At 43.7% G+C, this 9907-nt stretch overlaps 1 protein-coding gene across 2 annotated transcripts in view; it reads right to left on the bottom strand.

Annotated features, from left to right (window-relative positions):
- Positions 1–5670: 5670 nt before the first annotated feature.
- Positions 5671–9907, bottom strand: part of LOC114042871 (C-C motif chemokine 4-like) — a 7911-nt gene continuing 3674 nt past the window's right edge. Inside the window, exons 2-4 of one of the 2 annotated variants that reach the window (XM_027861623.1) lie at positions 7268–7452; positions 6544–6658; positions 5671–6092 (exon numbers count right to left, since the gene is read on the bottom strand). In XM_027861623.1, coding sequence (XP_027717424.1) covers positions 6005–6092; positions 6544–6658; positions 7268–7340 — 276 coding nt within the window. In that variant the 5' untranslated portion in view covers positions 7341–7452 and the 3' untranslated portion in view covers positions 5671–6004. Of the gene's footprint in view, positions 6093–6543; positions 6659–7267; positions 7596–9907 lie in introns of those variants that run through there. The other variant, XM_027861621.1, reaches the window with a different exon arrangement.

Raw genomic sequence — 9907 nt, 5'->3', positions numbered from 1 at the left:
TCATCATGGGGGAAAGAGGAGGGAAGATGGAGAGATGAGAAATGTACATGTGGTGAGGTGGCAAGGGTACTAAGGGGGAAGTGGCGAACCTGAGCAGAAGCTGAGACAGAGGAAACATAGGCAAATACAAAGAAGAGAGTTTTATTGATCATTGATATGAAGAAGTAAACAACATGGTCTTCATACTGCTTTGATATCATAACTGGCTAGATCTTAGGATTATAGATCGAGAGGTAAAGGAGTCCTAGATGGTTTAGTCAAACACTCTCATTTTCCAGTAAAGAAATTGTGGCCCAAATAGAAGTGACTTGTCCAAGGTTACATTGGTAGTCAGAAGCAGATCCTGGAAATGTCCTCAGGTTTGTTGATTTCACATGTTTAGACTCACAGAAAGTGGTCCATTCAGAGGAAACACCTCAGCTCCTTCAAGGGCTCTCCTCAACAAGTTTTGTGCAAATGGTGGCCATGAGCAGGGCTGTGAAATGAGGCCTCCTGGTCTTGGCCCATCCCTTCATCTGCTTTATTGTGTGATGATTTTAACACCTTACATTTATATCACTTTAAGGATATAAGAGATTTTAATGCTGATTATCTCATATCATCTTTACAACAACCTGATGGAGTTGGCAGGGTTGGTATTCTTATCTCTAGTTTATTTATGAGACTTGACATAGAGTAGATAGAATCCTAGGCTGGAAGTCGGGAAGACCTGGGTTCAAGTCCCATCTCTGAAACTTCTTAGCTCTGTAATCTTGGACCACCCAGTGCCCCCGGCCAACGCTCTAATCAGATCATTTCTAGAACAGTTATTATACAATTACCAGTGTTCTTTAATGGCTTTTCCAAATTTTAATAACCAAGAAGTGACAGATTCAGGTTTCAACCTTAAGCCTTCTCACTTCAGGCAGGGTTTGACAACATTCTGGGGCAGAGCCCCATGAGAGAGGAAATAACCTGAAACTCTCTGGGGAAGAATGTATGAATACCATGACATTTTTAAGTATACAATTATCATATATACCGTCACATCCTTTGTTATCCCATGGAAATTTGTACCAGCCGCGCCGACCTTGTGTCGGCCGCGCCGACCCTCTCCTCCTATAAGGAGCAGGCTACCAGAGTCATACTCACTTCCGAGTCTTCGGTCCTCAGCTGGATAAACACACAGAGACGAGCCATCGGGAGGCGCCAACACCAGAGCTTTATTCAGAGGCCATCACAGCAAGCCATCACAGCAAGCCCAAGCAGCAAGGCCAGAGCAACAGAGCAGGAGCCAAGAGAGAGCGCGATCTGACCACGCTCATTCCTAAGTACCTACCTAGCCCCTCCTCCCCAGCCCGCTTACTAGCCAATGATTGTAGGGTCAGATACCGGAAGGGGCTGTCTGAATTTAGCACACCAAGGGAGAGGGAGTGACATAGGAGGCTAGGACCGGATATAGGAAGGAGGCGTCTGGGATTAGTGCATAGACAGAGTACGTGACCTAGGAAGTCAGGAAGGACACGGGAAGGAGGAGTCTGGGGTCAGTGCTACACAAAGGGACCCAGGAAGTCAGGAAAGTCACAGGAGGCATCTGGGGTTGACGTTGCATATAGGGAGGGGACTAAGCAAAGGGAACTCAGTCCTCTGCCGTCCCACTCCCACGTGGCACCGCCCCTTGCCTCAGGAGCACAAGCTCCGCTACTTCCTTGTACCCAGCTTATCTCACATAGCACTGCCCACTGCCTCAGGGCTTCTCCGTACCCAGCCCATCCCAGTTCACCACAACTCTGCCTACCACAGCCCCTGCCTTGACTTCCAAAAATACCCAGAATCTACCCCAATCTTGCCACAGCACCCAACTGGCAACTGCCAACATCAGACAGTCCCTCACAGAAATTAAATTAATATTAAAAAAGAGAAAAGAAGATGTGAGGGAAAGATGGAGATGGATGTGAATACAATGTTACTATTTAATGAGTTCCAAAGTGGTAGAGTAGGACAGGCAACTCCTTCAATTTTCCTAAAATTTGTTTGAGATACAACTTTCATATCTAGGTCTGGAATCAGCAAACCTAAGAAGAATCCAGGATCTGCCTCTCAATTCTGGAATCACCTCAACAAGGCCCCTCTCTCTGGGCCACAGGTGCTGTTGGACAAGACAGCTAATGGCTCTTCTCCTTCACAATCTACAGTCCTAAGGTCTAGGCAGCTACAGTATCAAAGTAATATGAAGGTCATGCTGAATAATCCTTCAAATCAATGGTGACCATAATTATCCTTCCTATTTAGTTCAGCATTCGTTCCTCAGTCTCTGCTGCTCTCTCAAGTTTATCACAGCCCCCTCAGCACCTTTGTCATGCCACTACACATACATCTCTTCTCTCTCCATTCACTCTCCTCTTTTTCCCATGATGAAACTGCCTTGAGGAACCAAACCCCAGCCCTTGACAGAGCCTTGCATTTCCTGGGTTCCTTTTCCAGTTTCCAACTCCCACCATGACACATGCAGCATCTTGGGGTATATAGTGTGATATATTGGTCTAAGCTTGATTTCTCTCTGGCTGCTTTCCAGTGTTTCTAGTAGTCTTGGTCACATACAGAATGCTGACCCAAGTGGATGATTTCCTTGGGTTTCCTAAACACTCTGCTGCCACATTTACTTACTTCTCTTTGTGAGGGAAGTAAACAGAACCTGGAGAAGAGCTAATGGCATGACTGAAATATTGTCAATGAAAACAAATTGGAATGACTGCAGAATGCTGATCCGTGCAATGAATGGTCATTCCAGCAGAAGACCAAAGATGAAGCCTGATTCCCACCTTTTGATGGGGAGGCTGTACACTCGAGATACCAAATGAAACAGACATTTTCAACTCTGGCCAACATTTTTGCTTTGTTTCCTTATACACAATCTGTTATGTAGGAGGATGGCTTTGGGGCAACTCACAGCAAGGGAAAAATGGGAAAAATGAAGGAAAGGGTGATAATGAAAAATTGAGGGGGGGATTCTAGAAGGGAAAACAAGCAATTAAAGGAAACCATTTCCCACTGTGACAAAGTTACCATATACCTAAAACCACCAAACTCTATTCAGTAGAAATTCAGAGGTTCATATAACCTCTTTTCTGTTCTTCTTTGCATATTGAGATATTAATATTTGTGAATATTTTGATGTTCATAATAAAAAAGAAGAAATTAATAAGGCGTGAGGGTCATGGTAGCTTGGGAGACATTCTGACGTAGGTTTGGATATCACTTCCTCATGGTCAGTGGTTGGGTTTGCAGAGCCTAATCTTGCCTTAATAAAGAGCTCTTCCCTGCTCCCAAGGCTTCCTCTTCCTCCCTGAGCTGAGAATCATAAGTCACTCTCCCTTTTTCTTCCTCAGTGTCCTACTACCTAAAATGAGTCACACTGGACATAGAGAGATCCAAGAGAATATGGCAATCCAAAATAGGAATGCCACAGGAGTATGTCCTCAAAAAGACAGAGAATAAAAGGTACAATGCTACAGTAAAGCCATAGAAACATCACAGTCAGACTTCCACTGCAAGACTGGAGCACTGGGAGAAGAAAGAAAGAGACAAAGAAAGAGGGTCTCACTACGCTCTCCTGCCTCAAGAAGGAAGAGGGAAAAGGAAACCAGACTGGAGTTTAGCATTTTTTCTTATCAGTAGGAATCAAAAGAAGATTGCTTTCCCCCTCAAAATTCAGAGAGAAATGAGGATCCCACTCACAGGGCAAGTCAAGTCTTCTAGACACTGACCATTTCCTCCTCTAATCCTTTAAATTCCCTGAGTTTTGCTGAACTTTTCCCTTTACTGTAGCATTCTACCTTTTATTCTCTGTCTTTTTGAAGATATACTTCATTTTAACAATTGTCTTTAAAGGCATAAGCATAAGAGATACTCAGACATGAATGATGTAAAATATCCACTGACAAAAATAAAATTGAATTATAAAAGGAGAGCAGGAAAAGTACAGGCAGGTCTTTGGGCTTCTCTGTTTGCTTCTGGGGCCATTTTGAGAGCCTCTCAACTCTTATGGACAGGAAAGGATTGATTCACTCTCATTCCCCATGGGGACCATTACAGACTAACCTGGTAGAGTTGACAATATGCTGGTATTCAAAGAGTAGAGCAGTGTTGGAACCCTACCTTGGACATTTAGTAGCTGTATGCTCATGGGAAAATCAATTAATCTTTCAGAGCCTCAGTTTGCTTATCCAGCAAGTGGGGATAATAATGCTCCCTCTCCCTATTTCATGTGGGATGTTGAGAGAAAAGAGTCCTTTGGTGATTTCAAACCCCCTAAGAATGGGAGTTCTGGATTAGAAATCAAGGATTTGGAGCTGGAAGGAACCTTAGAGGGCATGAAGTTCAACAAGAACTCATTTTCCTTCCCAATCCCTTTCAAATCACCCTAAGAATTTCTCCTGCCCAATAACCCTGTGCTACTGGTAGAACAGGGAGAACGGGGACACTACTCACCCACAACTACCATGAGCTAACAAACAACTACAAAAATGATAAACAGCCTTTCCTTTACTAAAGCTCTTTCCAGCTCTTAAATCATGTTCTGCTGCCCCTCTTATCTCATGTCAGCCTCAGGCCAGTCTTAAGGAATACCCAGGAGGGAAAGTTTGAATGCATTGTCCAACATCACACAACTAATGCTTGCCAGAGGCCATGTGAGAATGCCAAGGAGGATTGGATGCATTTCAGCAATTTACATGTGCTTTGGTGGGTAGAATGATGGTTCTGGAGTCAGGAAGACTCACCTTCCTGAGTTCAAACTTGGCCTCAGACACTTATTAGCCATGTTAATCTGGGCAAGGCACTTAACTCTGTTTGCCTCAGTTTCCTCATCTTCTCAAATGAAATGGAGAAAGAAATGGTAAATGACTCCAGTATCTCTGCCAAAAAAACACCAAAGGTAGTCATAAAGAGTCGGACATGACTGAACAACAAAAACACAGTCATCTACTCCAAAAGATGATTGAAAAAAAAATCCCTACTTTCATATCCTTTATGGAGGGTCACCTTGCCACACTGCTTAAAGACCTCCATGGGAGAGGGAACCCACCACAGCTTGATGCAGTCCATTCCAGTTTGGACAGCTATAATTGTTAAGAAGTTTCTCCTAATGTCAGGCCCAAATTTAGGTCCTTACAAATCCTACCCCTTCCCCTTGGTTCTATCCTTGGCCCCAGAGGCAAAATCTCAACTCTTTCAAAGAACAGACCTGCCAATACACGGAAACAGAAATCATGGCTGATGTGGCTCTTCTCTTCTGCCCCCTGACCATCCCTCCTTCCTTAAAATCATCCTGTTGTAACTCTAGACACTTCACATTGTTGGTCGTCTTCTTCTAAATATTCTCCAACTTCCAAATGTTCTTTTACTGTGGATACTGACCACAGGATTCCCTGTGTGGTCTTATCAGGTCAGAACACTAAGGACATTTCCTCTCCATTTCTGGAAGTTTGCATCTCGACACAGGAGAAGATGGAATTTTTGATATCCCCATTAATCTGCTGACTAAAAGTGACATGGCATTTCTCTGAACCCACAGAGCTCTTATGGAACTTTTGCTGTCCAATGATGTCACACCAATCTTATATGATAAGAGAAGAACACTGTTTCCTAAATACATCCTCCCCAAAGAACATTGAAACCACAACAAAAAGATACGGTTTCCAAATATTTTATTCTGAAATCTTTGTGCTACAGATATTCATGAAATGCAGCAGGGGACCCAAAGGACTTTAAGGAAGAGAGGCCAGGCTGCTAATAGAGTTTCCCATGGGGAAAAGTTGTCTTCCAGAAGTACAAATACCAAGAACAAATACCCAAAGCTGCCACCAAATAATTTACATAAATTAAATCTCACAGATAAGAATCATTTCTAATGGGAGAAAAGACCTCCAGCAGGCTGGAGCTTGGGTAGATTGCATCTGACTGTGGAATTCCACAGGTTGGTCCATTTCCCTTTAAGAGTCATCGTCCAAGGCCCCTGAGCCCCTCAGTTCAGCTCCAGGTCTTCCACATAGCTCTGAACCCAGGCATCACTGGGGTTGGCACACACCTGTCGGCCTCTTTTGGTCTGAAACCTAGGGAAAGAGAGGAAGACGATGAAAGGTCACAAATGGAGAGATGTTTCTCTGTGTTCCCTCTATGTCCAGCACTGACCACATCTTGTATATCTCTAGAGGGCCATGAGGAAAAATCCTCCACTCTAACAATATCTCTCAGGCCCTACTGAGTCATTCTGCTTCTCTCTAGAGACCTGTCCAGTGGGGAGTATCTCAGGAAGCCTCATCTTGCTATATAATCCCTGTTGCTTCTGTTTCTCCCTCCCCCTTGGGTGAGCATCTCTCATCATGTTCTTTGGAGAACCCAACCTTACCCAGGGACCACTTGTGAGACTTCTTTCCCTTGTAACCAGGATTTTCCCTGAGTTGCCTGATTCATCCACTTCACCAAGTTGCCAAATGGCCCCATTTCTCCTTGCCATTCTCTCTCCCTGGATCCCCTCAAGAGATTCAGTGGGTAGATACTCACACCACGGCTGGCTGGGAACACAGGCTGCTGGTCTGATAATAATCTGTCACAAATTTTCTTTGGATCTGTTGGCTGACGTAGGAGAAGCAGCAGGAGGTGGGAGGGTCAGAGCCCACTGCAAAGAAAGAGGAGGCATGAGATTAGTAAGGTCTGATGTTCACACCTTTCACTCTTTACCTGCTGACGTCAATCCAGGGACATACTCTGTACTAGGCACACTGGGGATGTGATCCATCCTATCCCCCTTACCCTGCTTCCCTCTAGTACCAGGTGTGCTTCTCATTTGGGCTGGAGGAGGATCACACCTGCTGTTCCCATACCCACAGGGGATAATTTGTGGCAACCTGAAGTGTGGGAACTCGAAGGGATGTCAGAGATCTGCCCATCCAATTCCTGCCTTTGCTTAGGAAGTCACTTACTGGAGATCACTTGGTAATTAGTGGCAGAGCCAGAATGAGAACTGAGCCAGACACAGAACTCAATCTAGTGCTCTTTCTACTCTCTTGTCCTGTCTCCATCTGACATTGAATCAGCATATACTGTCAAGGGCAGCTTAATGCCTTCAAGTCCAAAAGGTATAGACATCCTCCCTGCTCCTGCTCCTGCCCCTCTCCACCCTCACAGATCCCTCTTATCAGACTAGCCTCATCTCTTGTGAGGGTTCTAACCAACCTCTGAGCAGAGCTTGGACATAGCCACAGAGAGCAGCAGACAGCTCACTTACTTGGTGCAGAGGATGCCAGAGAGCTGAAGGCCATGACCACGAGCATGGAGAGGGCAGCCACAGAGACCTTCATGATCCTGAGAGGAGAGAAAGCTTGGAAAAGCAGAGAACAAGCTAAGACACTCTGGAGGTCTGTGCCTCTGTCTCATGAGTGGACCCCTTTTTATAGGGGTTTCTGGGAGTATCTGGAGAGATGGAAAAAACATAAAAGGAGTGGAAATTCCAGGGTTCAGCTTATGTCAGGGTGGGAAGTGGAAACTGAAAAGTGAACACAAGAAATGTAAGACTGCTGTCAAGGAGTAAGCTTCTCCTCCCCAGTGCAGTTTCATCATGGGGTGAAAAGGAGGAAGGATAGAGAGGGGAAAAATGTGTGTGGTGAGGTGACAAGGGTGCTAAGGGGGAAGTGGTGAATTTGAGATAGAAGCAGAGACAGATGCAATATACATAAAACTAAATTTATAGGAGAGTTGTGTTGACATTGTTGACCAAATGAAGGAATACTCAATGGGACCTTCATAGTACTTTGATATCCTAACTGCTTAGACCTTGGCATTACAGATTTAGAGCTAGAAGGGCCCTTAGTGGTCTAATCCAACACTCTCAGATTCCAAATAAAGAAACTGTGGCTCAGAGACAAGTGACTTCTCCAAGGTCACACTGGTAGTCAGAAACAGATCCTGGACATTCTTCCAGGCCTGTGAACTTCACATCTTTATACTCACGGAGAATGGTCCATGTGAAGAAATTCCCTATGGTCCTTCGAAGGTGGTTAAGGACAATTTTTGTACAAATGGTGGTTGTGAAATGAGGAACCCTGGTCTTTGTCCATTCCTACATTTTCTTTCTTTTTTCTTTTTCTTTTTCTTTTTTCTTTTCTTTTTTTTTTTTTGGTGAAGTAATCAAGGTTAAGTGACTTGCCCAGGGTCACACAGCTACAGTCGAGTGTCTGAGGCTGGATTTGAACTCAGGTCCTCTGACTCCAGGGCTGGTGCTCTATCCACTGTGCCACCTAGCTGCCCCATCTTCTTTCTTATATGATGATTTCAACAGCTTACATTTGTATAACACTTGAAAGATGCAAAAAATATTGACATTGATTATTTCATATCATCTTTACAACAACTGTATGGAGTACTCAGGGTTGGTATTCTTATCTCTAATCTATTTATAAGATTTGACATAGAGTGGATAGAGTCCTAGTCTTGAAGTCAGAAAGACCTGGGTTCAAGTCTCATTTCTGAAACTTCTTAGCTCTGTGATCTTTAACCTCCCAGTGCCCTCAGCCAACACTCTAATTAGATCACTTCTAGAATAGTTGCCATATAATTGCCAGTTTTTATTAAATGGCTTGTCCAAATTTTAATAGCCAGGAAGTGACAGATTCAGGTTTCAACCTTAAGCCTTCTGACATCAGGCAGGGTTTGACAAAATTCTAGGGCAGACCCCCATGGGAGAGGAGGCAACCTGAGACTCTCTGGGGAGGAGTGTAGGTATGAAACAATAACTAGAATTATGGGACACTTTTTTGAACACAACCATCACATCCTTTTTTATCCAATGGAAGTGAAATTCATATTAAAGAAGGCAAAACAAGATATAGTGGAGAAATAGAGATGTGTATCAATATAATCTTACTATTTAATAGGTCCAGAAGTAGTGGAGCAGGACAGCCATCTTCTTCAATTTTCCTGCAATTTGTTTGAGAAATTACTTTCCTATTAAGGTCTAGAGTCAGCAGACCTGGGACCAGAACAAGGATCTGCCTCTGGCTGTTGGTACAACTTTGGACAAGTTACTTCTCTCTGGGATAATTTTCTTTACTTGCAAAATGATGGTGTTGAACTAGATTAACTAAGGGCCATCCTAGCTTCAAATCTGTACTCCTAAGATCTAGGCAATTATCATATCAAAGCTGCATGAAGGTCGTGTTAAGTCCTCCTTCAAATCAATGATCAACATAACTCTCTTTCTTATTTAGGTTTACCTTTGTTTTATCTATCTCTACTGCTACCTCAAATTCACCACATCCCTCTCAGCACCCTTGTCACCCCATTACATACACATTTCTCCTCTCTCCATCCATCCTCCTCTTTTCTTCATAATAAATTTTACTGGAAAATGGAATGGAGCCCTTAAGACCAGTCTCACATTTCCTGTGCTCATTTTTCAGTTTCCAACTCCTACCATGACAGAAGGAGTTTCTTGCGGCATATGGTATGAGATGTTGGTCTAAGCTTGATTTTTGTCCAGTTGCTTTCCAGTTTTCCTAGTAGATTTGGTCACATACAGAATGCTGACCGAAGAGGGTGATTTCTTTGGGTTTGCCAAACACCCTGCTATTATGTTCATATGCTTCAATTTCAGAATGAATTCAGTAGAATGAAGAAAAAATCTAATGGAAAGGAAAGGAAAAGGAAAAGGAAAAGGAAAAGGAAAAGGAAAAGGAAAAGGAAAAGGAAAGGAAAGGGAAGGGAAGCGAAGGGAAGGGAAGGGAAGGGAAGGAAAGGGAAGGGAAGGGAAGGGAAGGAAAGGGAAGGCAAGGAAAGGAAAGGAAAGGAAAGGGAAGGAAAGGCAAGGAAAGGAAAGGAAAGGCAAGGAAAGGAAAGGAAAGGAAAGGAAAGGAAAGGAAAGGAAAGGAAA

This window comes from Vombatus ursinus, unplaced genomic scaffold (genome assembly GCF_900497805.2).
Source record: "Vombatus ursinus unplaced genomic scaffold, bare-nosed wombat genome assembly UNPS02014768.1, whole genome shotgun sequence".
In the NCBI taxonomy this organism is placed as follows: domain Eukaryota; kingdom Metazoa; phylum Chordata; class Mammalia; order Diprotodontia; family Vombatidae; genus Vombatus; species Vombatus ursinus.
Note: the sequence above shows the minus strand (reverse complement) of the source record. Positions and strands in the feature narration are given on the sequence as shown.